At 53.8% G+C, this 18,719-nt stretch overlaps 2 protein-coding genes across 2 annotated transcripts in view; both read right to left on the reverse strand.

Moving 5' to 3' along the window:
* LOC143960006 (uncharacterized) overlaps positions 1 to 18,719 on the reverse strand; it is a 269,947-nt gene that overhangs the window by 200,025 nt on the left and 51,203 nt on the right. The gene's annotated exons all lie outside the window — the stretch shown is intronic.
* LOC143960019 (uncharacterized) lies at positions 878 to 14,828 on the reverse strand. Its single transcript, XM_077468284.1, has 2 exons — positions 14,645 to 14,828; positions 878 to 8,801 (listed from the first exon to the last, which is right to left on the reverse strand). Exons 1-2 carry the CDS (start codon positions 14,667 to 14,669, stop codon positions 7,939 to 7,941), a joined length of 888 nt encoding a protein of 295 aa, XP_077324410.1. The 5' UTR covers positions 14,670 to 14,828; the 3' UTR covers positions 878 to 7,938.

The following is an 18,719-nucleotide window of genomic DNA, read 5'->3' on the forward strand; positions in this document are numbered from 1 at the left end:
TCATGGGAGAGGTGAGGTAGGAGACACTTGATGCCGAGGTTCCTGGAGAGGTGAGGTAGGAGACACTGGATGCAGAGGTTCCTGGAGAGGTGAGGTAGGAGACACTGGATGCCGAGGTTCCTGGAGAGGTGAGGTAGGAGACACTGGATGCAGAGGTTCCTGGAGAGGTGAGGTAGGAGACACTGGATGCCGAGGTTCCTGGAGAGGTGAGGTAGGAGACACTGGATGCCGAGGTTCCTGGAGAGGTGAGGTAGGAGACACTGGATGCAAAGGTTCCTGGAGAGGTGAGGTAGGAGACACTGGATGCAAAGGTTCCTGGAGAGGTGAGGTAGGAGACACTGGATGCAGAGGTTCCTGGAGAGGTGAGGTAGGAGACACTGGATGCCGAGGTTCCTGGAGAGGTGAGGTAGGAGATCCAGGTCACAGGAGAGGTAAATATAATACCTTGTATTTCATGGATCTCATGTTCCCAGCTCCCCCGGGGCAGTTTGTTGGCACATGGACAGGTTTATGGAAAGCCCATCATACCCTTAGTAGCCGCCTTCATTTTGCTCATTTTCCCAGTAACACCAATTCATTTTGTAAGCATTTTCTTCGAATGTCCGGCTATTTCTCCAAAGACAGGTATTCCGAGTCATCTGAAAGACAAGCCCTGGTCTGAGGTGGTCGGGAGGATGAGAGTTTGATGAAGAAGGTCTCTCACCCATCCATGACATAGAGGAGGCGCCTCCCTCATACGTCATACAAAGCCACTCAGTACAACACGCAGCCTCGGCACAACCTGGACCTGTCCACATACAGAATCCACACATAATATGATGGGCAATAAAATTCAACCCCCTCCTCCCCCATTAAAGGCATTACTTCACTACTCAGCTGCGAGTGCTTTAGTTTTTATTTGCAGTGCGGAGATGAAAAATACACAAAGACTTCGTATATAATTGCACATAATAAGCAAAAATAACAAGTAATAAAGACGGTGTCATCTACAATAATAAAGCTACAGTCTGACCACCAGGAGGTCCGTAGATATGGGGAGGTTCTCCTGGATGACGGGGACCTGGAATCCATTGGCAATGGTACTTGCTCGGATTTTGGCCATTGATGGACTTCTTGATGGTATATTCCTCGCCCGACTAGGACATCCCTACACTCGAGTCTTCTGGTGGATCTCTGGAAATATTTAGCTAAATATGTTGAAGAAGTCCCGTAGGAGCCATGGCCATTCTGGGACCCTCTGCATTAATACCTGTATGAGGCCAATGTTTCTTGGATTGTGTGGCTGGTAGGTGGTCACTTCTCCCTTTATTTTCCACTTGATAAAGTAGACTCTTTGACTCTGAGGACCACACTGGGTGTCACCTAGACCCCCCACTTCATTTGAGAGGTCTTTATTGCTGAGTCCCCTCCGGGGAGATTTACCCGCTGGCTATGAATGTGATCCCAACATTTGTAGTTGTCACCAGAAGAATAGATGGGGGATTTAGCAATGGGGACACCTGGTGATGTGGAGAGATTTCCTGCTGTGTCTCGGGGGGGGGGGGGGATGACTCCCCAATGGGAAGGTACAGGAGAAGTATGGGGCAGTAATGATTCCAATCTACTCTCAGGCCTGGTATAAGAAAATGAGTTTCTTTTCAGTCAGTTTTCTGACGGTTGTAGGTCTGAACACCTTTCAGATCAAACAGAGTTCGAGGAGGGAAGTTGTTTGCTACGGTCAACCAAGAAGGGTATCCTGGACGAGGCCACCAATGTAGCGCTACCACCCCATGAGGGCTGCTGCAATATGACTGTCCCCAAAGGTTGCCCTGAGACATGAAAGTCCAGAAGTCGCAATTTAGAAAAAGCAAATGGGTTCCTCAGGCCTGGCATATACTGAAGACAGGAAATGTATATTAGGCGGGTGAATGGAGTGATCCCGAAAAGTCATCTCTAGGATAACAGTGAAAGGGATCTGGACTTGTACGTGTCTGGAAATTGAGAACATGTTTCAGGATTTTTCAGGCTTGTTTTCTATTCATAAAGAAGGCAGTCCACCTCTCTGGAGACCCCTGAGCCTTGTTTAAAGATAGCCATCCATATCTTTGTAGAGCAGTGGGCTTTGTTTATAAAGATTGCCATCTTTGTTTATAACCACTGCCATCTGCGAGCCATTGGTTAGAGCCGGTTCTCTGTCCCTTATACGATATGGAGCTCTATAAAATGGGTGGGCAGGTGGTGAGGGCCAGTTGTGTCTGTCCAAGTTACAGTATAGAGAGCTCTCTATACAATGGCCGGTCCAGTGGTTAGGGCTAGTTCTGTCTGTCCGGTAGATGGTATAGAGTTTTATACAGTGGGTGAAGGCTAGTTCTGTCTGTCTGTCCATCTGGTACATGGTATGGATCTCTATGTACTGGTTGGGGGCCGTTTCTGTCCGGTATATGGATCCCTATGTACTGGTTGGGGGCCGGTTCTGTCTGGTATAAGCTATGGATCTCTATATACTTGTTGGGGGGCGGTTCTGTCCGGTATAAGCTATGGATCTCTATATACTGGTTGGGGAACGGTTTTGTCCAGTATATGGTATGGATCTCTATATACTGGTTGGGGGCCGGTTCTGTCTGGTATAAGCTATGGATCTCTATATACTGGTTGGGGGCCGGTTCTGTCTGGTATAAGCTATGGATCTCTATATACTGGTTGGGGGCCGGTTCTGTCCGGTATAAGCTATGGATCTCTATATACTGGTTGGGGGACGGTCCTTTCCGGTATAAGCTATGGATCTCTATATACTGGTTGGGGGCCGGTTCTGTCTGGTATAAGCTATGGATCTCTATATACTGGTTGGGGGCCGGTTCTGTCCGGTATAAGCTATGGATCTCTATATACTGTTTGGGGGACGGTCCTGTCCGGTATAAGCTATGGATCTCTATGTACTGGTTGGGGGCCGGTTCTGTCTGGTATAAGCTATGGATCTCTATATACTGGTTGGGGGCAAGTTCTGTCTGGTATAAGCTATGGATCTCTATATACTGGTTGGGGGCCGGTTCTGTCTGGTATAAGCTATGGATCTCTATATACTGGTTGGTGGCCGGTTCTGTCCGGTATAAGCTATGGATCTCTATATACTGGTTGGGGGACGGTCCTGTCCGGTATAAGCTATGGATCTCTATATACTGGTTGGGGGCCGGTTCTGTCTGGTATAAGCTATGGATCTCTATATACTGGTTGGGGGACGGTTCTGTCTGGTATAAGCTATGGATCTCTATATAATGGTTGGGGGATGGTTCTGTCTGGTATTAGGTATGGACCTCTATATACTGGTTGGGGGACGGTTCTGTCCGGTATTAGGTATGGATCTCTATATACTGGTTGGAGGCCGGTTCTGTCCGGTATAAGCTATGGATCTCCTATATACTGGTTGGGGGCCGGTTCTGTCCGGTATATGGATCCCTATGTACTGGTTGGGGGCCGGTTCTGTCTGGTATAAGCTATGGATCTCTATATACTGGTTGGGGGCCAGTTCTGTCTGGTATAAGCTATGGATCTCTATATACTGGTTGGGGGCCAGTTCTGTCTGGTATAAGCTATGGATCTCTATATACTGGTTGGGGGCCGGTTCTGTCCGGTATAAGCTATGGATCTCTATATACTGGTTGGGGAACGGTCCTGTCCGGTATAAGCTATGGATCTCTATATACTGGGTTGGGGCCGGTTCTGTCTGGTATAAGCTATGGATCTCTATATACTGGTTGGGGGACGGTTCTGTCCGGTATAAGCTATGGATCTCTATATACTGGTTGGGGGACGGTTCTGTCTGGTATTAGGTATGGACCTCTATATACTGGTTGGGGGACGGTTCTGTCCGGTATTAGGTATGGATCTCTATATACTGGTTGGGGGCCGGTTCTGTCCGGTATAAGCTATGGATCTCCTATATACTGGTTGGGGGCCGGTTCTGTCCGGTATATGGTTTCCTATGTACTGGTTGGGGGCCGGTTCTCTCTGGTATAAGCTATGGATCTCTATATACTGGTTGGGGGGCGGTTCTGTCCGGTATAAGCTATGGATCTCTATATACTGGTTGGGGAACGGTTCTGTCCAGTATATGGTATGGATCTCTATATACTGGTTGGGGGCCGGTTCTGTCTGGTATAAGCTATGGATCTCTATATACTGGGTTGGGGCCGGTTCTGTCTGGTATAAGCTATGGATCTCTATGTACTGGTTGGGCGCCGGTTCTGTCTGGTATAAGCTATGGATCTCTATATACTGGTTGGGGGCCGGTTCTGTCCGGTATAAGCTATGGATCTCTATATACTGGTTGGGTGACCGGTTCTGTCCGGTATATGGTATGGATCCCTATGTACTGGTTGGGGGCCGGTTCTGTCTGGTATAAGCTATGGATCTCTATATACTGGTTGGGTGACCGGTTCTGTCCGGTATATGGTATGGATCCCTATGTACTGGTTGGGGGGCGGTTCTGTCCGGTATAAGCTATGGATCTCTATATACTGGTTGGGGCCGGTTCTGTCCGGTATAAGCTATGGATCTCTATATACTGGTTGGGGGCCGGTTCTGTCCGGTATAAGCTATGGATCTCTATATACTGGTTGGGGGCCGGTTCTGTCCGGTATAAGCTATGGATCTCTATATACTGGTTGGGGACCGGTTCTGTCCGGTATATGGTATGGATCCCTATGTACTGGTTGGGGGCCGGTTCTGTCTGGTATAAGCTATGGATCTCTATATACTGGTTGGGTGACCGGTTCTGTCCGGTATATGGTATGGATCCCTATGTACTGGTTGGGGGCTGGTTCTGTCCGGTATAAGCTATGGATCTCTATATACTGGTTGGGGGCCGGTTCTGTCCGGTATAAGCTATGGGTCTCTATATACTGGTTGGGGGCCGGTTCTGTCTAGTATAAGCTATGGATCTCTATATACTGGTTGGGGGCTGGTTCTGTCCGGTATATAGTATGGATCCCTATGTACTGGTTGGGGACGGTTCTGTCCGGTATAAGCTATGGATCTCTATATACTGGTTGGGGGGCGGTTCTGTCCAGTATAAGCTATGGATCTCTATATACTGGTTGGGGGCCGGTTCTGTCTGGTATATGGTATGGATCTCTATGTACTGGTTGGGGGACGGTTCTGTCCGGTATAAGCTATAAATCTCTATATACTGGTTGGGGGCCGGTTCTGTCTGGTATATGGTATGGATCCCTATGTACTGGTTGGGGGCTGGTTCTGTCCGGTATAAGCTATGGATCTCCTATATACTGGTTGGGGATGGTTCTGTCTGGTATATGGTATGGATCTCTATATACTGGTTGGGGGCCGGTTCTGTCCGGTATAAGCTATGGATCTCTATATACTGGTTGGGGATGGTTCTGTCTGGTATATGGTATGGATCTCTATATACTGGTTGGGGGTCGGTTCTGTCCGGTATAAGCTATGGATCTCTATATACTGGTTGGGGATGGTTCTGTCTGGTATATGGTATGGATCTCTATATACTGGTTGGGGGCCGGTTCTGTCCGGTATAAGCTATGGATCTCTATATACTGGTTGGGGACGGTTCTGTCTGGTATATGGTATGGATCCCTATGAACTGGTTGGGGGCCGGTTCTGTCCGGTATAAGCTATGGATCTCTATATACTGGTTGGGGACGGTTCTGTCTGGTATATGGTATGGATCTCTATATACTGGTTGGGGATGGTTCTGTCTGGTATATGGTATGGATCTCTATATACTGGTTGGGGGCCGGTTCTGTCCGGTATAAGCTATGGATCTCTATATACTGGTTGGGGACGGTTCTGTCTGGTATATGGTATGGATCCCTATGAATTGGTTGGGGGCCGGTTCTGTCCGGTATAAGCTATGGATCTCTATATACTGGTTGGGGACGGTTCTGTCTGGTATATGGTATGGATCTCTATATACTGGTTGGGGATGGTTCTGTCTGGTATATGGTATGGATCTCTATATACTGGTTGGGGGCCGGTTCTGTCCGGTATAAGCTATGGATCTCTATATACTGGTTGGGGATGGTTCTGTCTGGTATATGGTATGGATCTCTATATACTGGTTGGGGGTCGGTTCTGTCCGGTATAAGCTATGGATCTCTATATACTGGTTGGGGATGGTTCTGTCTGGTATATGGTATGGATCTCTATATACTGGTTGGGGGCCGGTTCTGTCCGGTATATGGATCCCTATGTACTGGTTGGGGGCCGGTTCTGTCTGGTATAAGCTATGGATCTCTATATACTGGTTGGGGGCCAGTTCTGTCTGGTATAAGCTATGGATCTCTATATACTGGTTGGGGGCCAGTTCTGTCTGGTATAAGCTATGGATCTCTATATACTGGTTGGGGACGGTTCTGTCTGGTATATGGTATGGATCCCTATGAACTGGTTGGGGGCCGGTTCTGTCCGGTATAAGCTATGGATCTCTATATACTGGTTGGGGACGGTTCTGTCTGGTATATGGTATGGATCTCTATATACTGGTTGGGGGCCGGTTCTGTCCGGTATAAGCTATGGATCTCTATATACTGGTTGGGGTTGGTTCTGTCTGGTATATGGTATGGATCTCTATATACTGGTTGGGGGTCAGTTCTGTCCGGTATAAGCTATGGATCTCTATATACTGGTTGGGGATGGTTCTGTCTGGTATATGGTATGGATCTCTATATACTGGTTGGGGGCCGGTTCTGTCCGGTATAAGCTATGGATCTCTATATACTGGTTGGGGACGGTTCTGTCCGGTATAAGCTATGGATCTCTATATACTGGTTGGGGATGGTTCTGTCTGGTATTAGGTATGGACCTCTATGTGTTGTTTGAGGGCCGGTTCTGTTCATCTCTCTGGTATATGGAATGGAGTTCTTTGTTTTGGCTCGGCAGACACAAGGCCGGTGACTTATTCTTCCAGAGTCGGATCGGGGGGGAGGGGTCACACTGTCTTTGGACTGATCCCGGAATCAGGTTTTTTTTTGTTGACCGTTTCACAAGTGCAAATTCCGAAATTCATTTGAAAGTCAGAATTTTAACATCAGGAAAAGTCCCGCGTTCTTTCCTTATTTTGCGGGGGAGGGGCGGAGGGTTGACCTTCATATTCAGACACATTTTTCTTAGTAGATTTCAGTCTGTAATACGGGAGGATTGTCTGCCACATTCGCTGTACTCAGGTGAAGGAACGTTCTGGTTGGCCGGTGGTGTTGGAAGGCCAGCAGGCTCTAGAGGTGAAGGAACGTTCTGGTTGGCCGGTGGCGTTGGAAGGCCAGCAGGGTCTAGAGGTGAAGGAACGTTCTGGTTGGCCGGTGGCGTTGGAAGGCCAGCAGGCTCTAGAGGTGAAGGAACGTTCTGGTTGGCCGGTGGCGTTGGAAGGCCAGCAGGCTCTAGAGGTGAAGGAACGTTCTGGTTGGCCGGTGGCGTTGGAAGGCCAGCAGGCTCTAGAGGTGAAGGAACGTTCTGGTTGGCCGGTGGCGTTGGAAGGCCAGCAGGCTCTAGAGGTGAAGGAACGTTCTGGTTGGCCGGTGGCGTTGGAAGGCCAGCAGGCTCTAGAGGTGAAGGAACGTTCTGGTTGGCCGGTGGCGTTGGAAGGCCAGCAGGCTCTAGAGGTGAAGGAACGTTCTGGTTGGCCGGTGGCGTTGGAAGGCCAGCAGGCTCTAGAGGTGAAGGAACGTTCTGGTTGGCCGGTGGCGTTGGAAGGCCAGCAGGCTCTAGAGGTGAAGGAACGTTCTGGTTGGCCGGTGGCGTTGGAAGGCCAGCAGGCTCTAGAGGTGAAGGAACGTTCTGGTTGGCCGGTGGCGTTGGAAGGCCAGCAGGCTCTAGAGGTGAAGGAACGTTCTGGTTGGCCGGTGGCGTTGGAAGGCCAGCAGGCTCTAGAGGTGAAGGAACGCGTTGAACATTGCTATTGGCTCCCTGGTGACAGTCTGGTATATTTCCGGCTCACTGGTCGGCCAGCATCCTTTCCCCGGTGATGAAGACCGGCGGAAGCTGCGGGTGGCTCTTCTGGTGTCGGAGAAGTTTGGTGTACTGGGTGAAGTCTCTGCCGCAGCCGGAGCACAGGAACAGCTCCACGGCCGGGTGGGCTCTGCGGTGGGCGGAGAGCTCGGACTCCGCCTTGAAGCACTTGCCGCAGTCGTCGCAGGAGAACTTGCGCTCCCGGTTGTGCATGAGCTGGTGGTGGAAGAGGTCATCGGTTCGGGGGAAGGACATGCCGCACTCTGAACACTCGCACAGCTTCTTGCCGGCGTGGATCTTGCCGTGGGTGACCAGGCTGGAGCGGGCGTTGAAGCGCCTGCCGCACTCGGTGCAGCCGTACGGCTTCTCGCCGGTGTGGGTGCGGCGGTGGATAACCAGGGCGGTGTTGTGGCGGTAGTACTTGCCGCACTCCAGGCAGGGGTGGAGTTTGACGGTCAGCGCGTGCATGGGCTCGTGTCTGGTGAAGGCCTCAATGGTGGCAAACATCTTCTTGCAGTTGGAGCAGTAAGTGGGAGTGAGGAGCGGGGAAGAGGTCACGTCGGGCTGTGCGGAGGGCGGGTGCCGGCCTGCCTCTGTCATATAAGCCCCGCCCTTACTGAAGTCCGCCATATTGGAGAGAGCGTACTGGGCGGGGGAAGGGTGTCGGGTGCTCCACAGCGGCTCCACTGACCCCATGACTGCAGGAGATCGCCCATCAATACCACCTGTGGGGGGATGGGCGGCGGCACCTGAGAACTGGCCAGTAGGGGGCGGAATCCGATTCTCCATCAGATGGGGGGTGGGATTTGCAGTCCTGGACTGTGGGAGGGGCCGAGGATGAGATGCACCTGCGGGGGAGAAGTCACTCGTTACCGCGGTAAATGCAGAAAATGTCTGAGCTCCGCCCACCCAGCCCACTGCATAGACCCCCAAAATCACCCAACCCCCCATCTATGTGTGCAGGCTCTATAGTGTCACATGACAGGAAGTACCGCTCTGTGGGGGCTCTATGGTGTCACATGACAGGAAGCAACGCTCTGTGTGGGCTCTATGGTGTCACATGACAGGAAGTACCGCTCTGTGGGGGCTCTATGGTGTCACATGACAGGAAGCAACGCTCTGTGTGGGCTCTATGGTGTCACATGACAGGAAGTACCGCTCTGTACGGGGCGTGCGGGCTCTATGGTATCACATGACAGGAAATACCGCTCTGTACAGGGCGTGCGGGCTCTATGGTGTCACATGACAGGAAGTACCGCTCTGTACAGGGCGTGCGGGCTCTATGGTGTCACATGACAGGAAGCACCGCTCTGTGTGGGCTCTATGGTGTCACATGACAGGAAGTACCGCTCTGTGCCGGATGTGTGGGCTCTATGGTGTCACATGACAGGAAGCACCGCTCTGTGTGGGCTCTATGGTGTCACATGACAGGAAGTACCGCTCTGTACGGGGCGTGCGGGCTCTATGGTGTCACATGACAGGAAGTACCGCTCTGTACGGGGCGTGCGGGCTCTATGGTGTCACATGACAGGAAGCACCGCTCTGTACAGGGCGTGCGGGCTCTATGGTGTCACATGACAGGAAGCACCGCTCTGTGTGGGCTCTATGGTGTAACACGACAGGAAGGACCGCACTGTACAGGGTGTGCGGGCTCTATGGTGTCACATGACAGGAAGCACCGCTCTGTGTGGGCTCTATGGTGTCACATGACAGGAAGTACCGCTCTGTACAGGGCGTGCGGGCTCTATGGTGTCACATGACAGGAAGTACCGCTCTGTACAGGGTGTGCGGGCTCTATGGTGTCACATGACAGGAAGCACCGCTCTGTGCTGGGCGTGTGGGCTCTATTGTGTCACATGACAGGAAGCACCGCTCTGTGCTGGGCGTGTGGGCTCTATGGTGTCACATGACAGGAAGCACCGCTCTGTGCCGGGCGTGTGGGCTCTATGGTGTCACATGACAGGAAGTACCGCTCTGTACGGGGCATGCTGGCTCTATAGTGTCACATGACAGGAAGCACCGCTCTCTACAGGGCGTGCGGGCTCTATGGTGTCACATGACAGGAAGCACCGCTCTGTGTGGGCTCTATGGTGTCACATGACAGGAAGTACCGCTCTGTGTGGGCTCTATGGTGTCACATGACAGGAAGCACCGCTCTGTGTGGGCTCTATGGTGTCGCATGACAGGAAGTACCGCTCTGTACGGGGCGTGCGGGCTCTATGGTGTCACATGACAGGAAGCACCGCTCTGTACAGGGCGTGCGGGCTCTATGGTGTCACATGACAGGAAGCACCGCTCTGTACAGGGCGTGTGGGCTCTATGGTGTCACATGACAGGAAGCACCGCTCTGTGCGGGCTCTATGGTGTCACATGACAGGAAGTACCGCTCTATGCCGGGCGTGTGGGCTCTATGGTGTCACATGACAGGAAGCACCGCTCTGTGCCGGGCGTGTGGGCTCTATGGTGTCACATGACAGGAAGTACCGCTCTGTGCCGGGCGTGTGGGCTCTATGGTGTCACAGGACATGAAGCACCGCTCTGTGTGGGCTCTATGGTGTCACATGACAGGAAGTACCGCTCTGTACGGGGCGTGCGGGCTCTATGGTGTCACATGACAGGAAGCGCCGCTCTGTACAGGGCGTGCGGGCTCTATGGTGTCACATGACAGGAAGCACCGCTCTGTACGGGGCGTGCGGGCTTTATGGTGTCACATGACAGGAAGCACCGCTCTGTACGGGGCGTGTGGGCTCTATGGTGTCACATGACAGGAAGCACCGCTCTGTGTGGGCTCTATGGTGTCACATGACAGGAAGGACCGCTCTGTACAGGGCGTGCGGGCTCTATGGTGTCACATGACAGGAAGCACCGCTCTGTGTGGGCTCTATGGTGTCACATGACAGGAAGTACCGCTCTGTACAGGGCGTGCGGGCTCTATGGTGTCACATGACAGGAAGCACCGCTCTGTACAGGGCGTGTGGGCTCTATGGTGTCACATGACAGGAAGTACCGCTCTGTGCCGGGCGTGTGGGCTCTATGGTGTCACATGACAGGAAGCACCGCTCTGTGTGGGCTCTATGGTGTCACATGACAGGAAGTACCGCTCTGTGCGGGCGTGTGGGCTCTATGGTGTCACATGACAGGAAGCACCGCTCTGTGCCGGGCGTGTGGGCTCTATGGTGTCACATGACAGGAAGCACCGCTCTGTGCCGGGCGTGTGGGCTCTATGGTGTCACATGACAGGAAGTACCGCTCTGTGCCGGGCGTGTGGGCTCTATGGTGTCACATGACAGGAAGCACCGCTCTGTGCCGGGCGTGTGGGCTCTATGGTGCCACATGACAGGAAGCACCGCTCTGTACGGGGCGTGCGGGCTCTATGGTGTCACATGACAGGAAGCACCGCTCTGTACGGGGCGTGCGGGCTCTATGGTGTCACATGACAGGAAACACCGCTCTGTACAGGGCGTGCGGGCTCTATGGTGTCACATGACAGGAAGCACCGCTCTGTGTGGGCTCTATGGTGTCACATGACAGGAAGTACCGCTCTGTGCCGGGCTCTATGGTGTCACATGACAGGAAGCACCGCTCTGTGCCGGGCTCTATGGTGTCACATGACAGGAAGTACTGCTCTGTACGGGGCGTGCGGGCTCTATGGTGTCACATGACAGGAAGCACCGCTCTGTACAGGGCGTGCGGGCTTTATGGTGTCACATGACAGGAAGCACCGCTCTGTGTGGGCTCTATGGTGTCACATGACAGGAAGGACCGCACTGTACAGGGCGTGCGGGCTCTATAGTGTCACATGACAGGAAGCACCGCTCTGTGTGGGCTCTATGGTGTCACATGACAGGAAGCACCGCTCTGTGTGGGCTCTATGGTGTCACATGACAGGAAGCACCGCTCTGTGCGGGCTCTATGGTGTCACATGACAGGAAGCACCGCTCTGTACAGGGCGTGTGGGCTCTATGGTGTCACATGACAGGAAGCACCGCTCTGTGTGGGCTCTATGGTGTCACATGACAGGAAGTACCGCTCTGTGCCGGGCGTGTGGGCTCTATGGTGTCACATGACAGGAAGCACCGCTCTGTGCCGGGCGTGTGGGCTCTATGGTGTCACATGACAGGAAGCACCGCTCTGTGTGGGCTCTATGGTGTCACATGACAGGAAGTACCGCTCTGTACGGGGCGTGCGGGCTCTATGGTGTCACATGACAGGAAACACCGCTCTGTACAGGGCGTGCGGGCTCTATGGTGTCACATGACAGGAAGCACCGCTCTGTGTGGGCTCTATGGTGTCACATGACAGGAAGTACCGCTCTGTGCCGGGCGTGTGGGCTCTATGGTGTCACATGACAGGAAGCACCGCTCTGTGTGGGCTCTATGGTGTCACATGACAGGAAGTACCGCTCTGTACGGGGCGTGCGGGCTCTATGGTGTCACATGACAGGAAGCACCGCTCTGTACAGGGCGTGCGGGCTCTATGGTGTCACATGACAGGAAGCACCGCTCTGTACAGGGCGTGCGGGCTTTATGGTGTCACATGACAGGAAGCACCGCTCTGTGTGGGCTCTATGGTGTCACATGACAGGAAGGACCGCACTGTACAGGGCGTGCGGGCTCTATGGTGTCACATGACAGGAAGCACCGCTCTGTACAGGGTGTGCGGGCTTTATGGTGTCACATGACAGGAAGCACCGCTCTGTGTGGGCTCTATGGTGTCACATGACAGGAAGGACCGCACTGTACAGGGCGTGCGGGCTCTATGGTGTCACATGACAGGAACTACCGCTCTGTACGGGGCATGCTGGCTCTATAGTGTCACATGACAGGAAGCACCGCTCTGTGTGGGCTCTATGGTGTCACATGACAGGAAGCACCGCTCTGTGCGGGCTCTATGGTGTCACATGACAGGAAGCACCGCTCTGTACAGGGCGTGTGGGCTCTATGGTGTCACATGACAGGAAGCACCGCTCTGTGTGGGCTCTATGGTGTCACATGACAGGAAGTACCGCTCTGTGCCGGGCGTGTGGGCTCTATGGTGTCACATGACAGGAAGCACCGCTCTGTGCCGGGCGTGTGGGCTCTATGGTGTCACATGACAGGAAGCACCGCTCTGTGTGGGCTCTATGGTGTCACATGACAGGAAGTACCGCTCTGTACGGGGCGTGCGGGCTCTATGGTGTCACATGACAGGAAGCACCGCTCTGTGTGGGCTCTATGGTGTCACATGACAGGAAGCACCGCTCTGTACAGGGCGTGTGGGCTCTATGGTGTCACATGACAGGAAGCACCGCTCTGTGTGGGCTCTATGGTGTCACATGACAGGAAGCACCGCTCTGTGCCGGGCGTGTGGGCTCTATGGTGTCACATGACAGGAAGCACCGCTCTGTGCCGGGCGTGTGGGCTCTATGGTGTCACATGACAGGAAGCACCGCTCTGTGCCGGGCGTGTGGGCTCTATGGTGTCACATGACAGGAAGCACCGCTCTGTGTGGGCTCTATGGTGTCACATGACAGGAAGCACCGCTCTGTGCGGGCTCTATGGTGTCACATGACAGGAAGCACCGCTCTGTGCGGGCTCTATGGTGTCACATGACAGGAAGCACCGCTCTGTACGGGGCGTGCGGGCTCTATGGTGTCACATGACAGGAAGTACCGCTTTGTGCCGGGCGTGTGGGCTCTATTGTGGCACATGACAGGAAGCACCGCTCTGTGTGGGCTCTATGGTGTCACATGACAGGAAGTACCGCTCTGTACAGGGCGTGCGGGCTCTATGGTGTCACATGACAGGAAGTACCGCTCTGTACAGGGCATGCGGGCTCTATGGTGTCACATGACAGGAAGTACCGCTCTGTGCCGGGCGTGTGGGCTCTATCGTGGCACATGACAGGAAGCACCGCTCTGCGTGGGCTCTATGGTGTCACATGACAGGAAGTACCGCTCTGTGCCGGGCGTGTGGGCTCTATCGTGGCACATGACAGGAAGCACCGCTCTGCGTGGGCTCTATGGTGTCACATGACAGGAAGCACCGCTCTGTGTGGGCTCTATGGTGTCACATGACAGGAAGCACCGCTCTGTACGGGGCGTGCGGGCTCTATGGTGTCACATGACAGGAAGTACCGCTCTGTACAGGCTCTATAGTGTCACATGACAGGAAGTACCGCTATGTACGGGGCTCTATGGTGTCACATGACAGGAAGTACCGCTCTGTCCGGGCTCTATAGTGTCACATGACAGGAAGTACCGCTCTGTCCGGGCTCTATAGTGTCACATGACAGGAAGTACCGCTCTGTAGGGGCATGCTGGCTCTATAGTGTCACATGACAGGAAGTACCGCTCTGTCCGGGCTCTATGGTGTCACATGACAGGAAGTACCACTCTGTAGGGGCATGCTGGCTCTATAGTGTCACATGACAGGAAGTACCGCTCTGTCCGGGCTCTATGGTGTCACATGACAGGAAGTACCGCTCTGTACGGGCATGCTGGCTCTATAGTGTCACATGACAGGAAGCACCGCTCTGTGTGGGCTCTATGGTGTCACATGACAGGAAGTACCGCTCTGTACGGGGCTCTATGGTGTCACATGACAGGAAGTACCGCTCTGTAGGGCTCTATGGTGTCACATGACAGGAAGTACCGCTCTGTAAGGGGGTGTGGCCTCGTGTGGGCGGTCCTCAGTCCTAGCTCCACCCTTACCTGTAGTGTTTTGCCCCTCCTCCATGTCTGTCCGGATGTTGGGTCTTCTAGAACGAGAACCTCAGCAGTCACGTGACCAAGAGGCTGCACAGGCTCCGCCCCTCCCATCTGTGACACCCTGGCCCATCCCACTTCCTCTATAACCTCTCCCCCCTCACGGCAGACCCGCCCCTTCTGCTCGTACTCGGTGCCCGACCTCTCACACTACGATCCGATCCTCGTCCGTGTGCCGACACCCTGTGCGCGTCCACGCCGCTCTCCGTGCACACTGCGCATGTGCAACGCGTACCGCCCGGCCACGCCCCCCAACGTATCGTCTCCATGCCCGACAAAGTCCCTCCCCCTCGAAATCTCCTCCTTATTGCCCCGCCCCCTAATATCATTTCGTTATTATTCTTCTTCGTGGCCCGCCTACGCACGGCAGTCTCCGCCCCTTACACACGGCAGTCTCCGCCCCTACGCACGGCAGTCTCCGCCCCTACGCACGGCAGTCTCCGCCCCTACAGACGCCCCTACGCACGGCAGTCTCCGCCCCCGTGGTAGATTTAAAGGGGTATTCCACCTAGAATTAGAAGAGTCGGTGATCGGAAGTTTCTCCTTATTCGGGCAGATTCTTCTTCACAGAAGAGATTATTTACCAAACAATCATCTGCAACATTTATAATAAAATTCCCCTCCCCCCCATGTGTATAATGGAGGATCCCAAATAAATAACTTTGTCTATAAAAACCATCCGCGGCTCCCAAATCCCACTTCCTGTATTCTGATTGGCCATCAAGGAAGGTTTTATTTCTGAAGAGGCGAAAGGGCATTTTACCATTATAGCCCCTCCCCCTACACAGCAAACCCCTCCCCTACACAGTAAACTCCTCCCCATCCCCTCCCCCTACACAGCAAACTCCTCCCCCTACACAGCAAACCCCTCCCCCTACACAGCAATCCCCTCCCCCTACACAGCAATCCCCTCCCCCTACACAACAAACCCCTCCCCATCCCCTACACAGCAAACCCCACCCCCCTACACAGCAAACCCCTCCCCCCTACACAACAAACCCCTCCCCCTACACAGCAATGTAGACATGACTGTTCCCCCCCCATGGTGTGACCTGTTTATTGTGGTGGAAATCAAGTGTCCTGACCTCATCCCTTCTGATCACCTTTGCAATGGATTGAAACACTGATGGTGATCCAGGTCTTCTCATCCAACATCAGTACCTGAACCCACAAATTCGCACACAGACACCGTCCACCATTGTGTGGAAAGCCTCAGAGGAGGAGCAAAGGGGGAGGGGCAACTACATATTAAGATCCTTGGTTTTGGAATGGGAAGTACAAATCATGGATCTACTGCCCACCCATCCGGGTCTCATGCATTTCACTCTTCAACCAGCAGGTCTTCCGTCTGCCGCCAACTGAGCAACACTCTGTAATCCACGGGACTTCCACCCGCCACCTTTCCACCCAGCGCTCATCCAATGCTCTTCCATCCGGTACCTTTCCATCCAATGCTCTTCCACCCAGCGCTCCTCATCCAGTGCTCTTCCACCCAGCGCTCCTCATCCAATGCTCTTCCACCCGGTACCTTTCCATCCAATGCTCTTCCACCCAGCGCTCCTCATCCAATGCTCTTCCACCCGGTACCTTTCCATCCAATGCTCTTCCACCCAGCGCTCCTCATCCAATGCTCTTCCACCCAGCACTCCTCATCCAATGCTCTTCCACCCAGCACTCCTCATCCAATGCTCTTCCACCCAGCACTCCTCATCCAATGCTCTTCCATCCAGCACTCCTCATCCAATGCTCTTCCACCCAGCACTCCTCATCCAATGCTCTTCCATCCAGCACTCCTCATCCAGTGCTCTTCCACCCGGTACCTTTCCATCCAATGCTCTTCCATCCAGCACTCCTCATCCAATGCTCTTCCACCCAGCACTCCTCATCCAATGCTCTTCCATCCAGCGCTCCTCATCCGGTGCCCATCGATCTGGTGCTCTTCAATCCATCCGCCACCTTTCCATCCAATGCTCTTCCACCCAGCGCTCCTCATCCAATGCTCTTCCATCCGGTACCTTTCCATCCAGTGCTCTTCCACCCAGCACTCCTCATCCAGTGCTCTTCCACCCAGCGCTCCTCATCCAATGCTCTTCCACCCAGAGCTCCTCATCCAATGCTCTTCCACCCAGAGCTCCTCATCCAATGCTCTTCCACCCAGCACTCCTCATCCAATGCTCTTCCACCCAGCGCTCCTCATCCAGTACCCATCGATCTGGTGCTCTTCAATCCATCCGCCACCTTTCCATCCAATGCTCTTCCACCCAGCGCTCCTCATCCAGTGCTCTTCCACCCGGTACCTTTCCATCCAATGCTCTTCCATCCAGCGCTCCTCATCCGGTGCCCATCGATCTGGTGCTCTTCAATCCATCCGCCACCTTTCCATCCAATGCTCTTCCACCCAGCGCTCCTCATCCAATGCTCTTCCATCCGGTACCTTTCCATCCAATGCTCTTCCACCCAGCACTCCTCATCCAGTGCTCTTCCACCCAGCACTCCTCATCCAGTGCTCTTCCACCCAGCACTCCTCATCCAGTGCTCTTCCACCCAGCGCTCCTCATCCAGTGCTCTTCCACCCAGCGCTCCTCATCCAATGCTCTTCCACCCAGAGCTCCTCATCCAATGCTCTTCCACCCAGAGCTCCTCATCCAATGCTCTTCCACCCAGCACTCCTCATCCAATGCTCTTCCACCCAGCGCTCCTCATCCAGTACCCATCGATCTGGTGCTCTTCAATCCATCCGCCACCTTTCCATCCAATGCTCTTCCACCCAGCGCTCCTCATCCAATGCTCTTCCACCCAGAGCTCCTCATCCAATGCTCTTCCACCCAGCACTCCTCATCCAATGCTCTTCCACCCAGCACTCCTCATCCAATGCTCTTCCACCCAGCACTCCTTATCCAGTGCTCTTCCACCCGGTACCTTTCCATCCAATGCTCTTCCATCCAGCGCTCCTCATCCGGTGCCCATCGATCTGGTGCTCTTCAATCCATCCGCCACCTTTCCATCCAATGCTCTTCCACCCAGCGCTCCGCATCCAATGCTCTTCCATCCGCCACCTTTCCATCCAATGCTCTTCCACCCAGCGCTCCTCATCCAATGCTCTTCCACCCAGCACTCCTCATCCAATGCTCTTCCATCCGGTACCTTTCCATCCAATGCTCTTCCACCCAGCACTCCTCATCCAATGCTCTTCCACCCAGCACTCCTCATCCAATGCTCTTCCACCCAGCGCTCCTCATCCAATGCTCTTCCATCCGGTACCTTTCCATCCAATGCTCTTCCACCCAGCACTCCTCATCCAATGCTCTTCCACCCAGCACTCCTCATCCAATGCTCTTCCACCCAGCACTCCTCATCCAATGCTCTTCCACCCAGCACTCCTCATCCAATGCTCTTCCACCCAGCACTCCTCATCCAATGCTCTTCCACCCAGCGCTCCTCATCCAATGCTCTTCCATCCGGTACCTTTCCATCCAATGCTCTTCCACCCAGCACTCCTCATCCAATGCTCTTCCACCCAGCACTCCTCATCCAATGCTCTTCCACCCAGCACTCCTCATCCAATGCTCTTCCACCCAGCACTCCTCATCCAATGCTCTTCCACCCAGCACTCCTCATCCAATGCTCTTCCATCCGATACCTTTCCATCCAATGCTCTTCCACCCAGCACTCCTCATCCAATGCTCTTCCATCCGATACCTTTCCATCCAATGCTCTTCCACCCAGCGCTCCTCATCCAATGCTCTTCCACCCAGCGCTCCTCATCCAGTGCTCTTCCATCCAGCACCTTTCCATCCAATGCTCTTCCACCCAGCGCTCCTCATCTGGTGCCCATCGATCTGGTGCTCTTCAGTCCATTGGCCTACCATCTGGCACCTTATTTGTCAATACTCTTCCATTTAGTGCTCCTTATCTGGTGCCCATCGATCTGACGTTCTTTAATCCACCAGTCTTCTGTCTGGCACCTTTGCAGCAAATGCCCCTTTATCTGGCACCCATTGATCTTCTGTTCTTCAATCCA

This window comes from Lithobates pipiens, unplaced genomic scaffold, assembly GCF_037356315.1.
Source record: "Lithobates pipiens isolate NorthernLeopardFrog02 unplaced genomic scaffold, aLitPip1_a1.2 Scaffold_79, whole genome shotgun sequence".
NCBI lineage: Eukaryota > Metazoa > Chordata > Amphibia > Anura > Ranidae > Lithobates > Lithobates pipiens.

Excerpts from the sequence above, each read along its gene's own strand:
- LOC143960019 (XM_077468284.1), bottom strand. The coding sequence starts at position 14,669 with ATGGAGGAGGGGCAAAACACTACAG. Across the intron at positions 8,802-14,644 it reads GGAGGGGCAAAACACTACAG|GTGCATCTCATCCTCGGCCC; the intron begins GTAAGGGTGGAG and ends TCTCCCCCGCAG.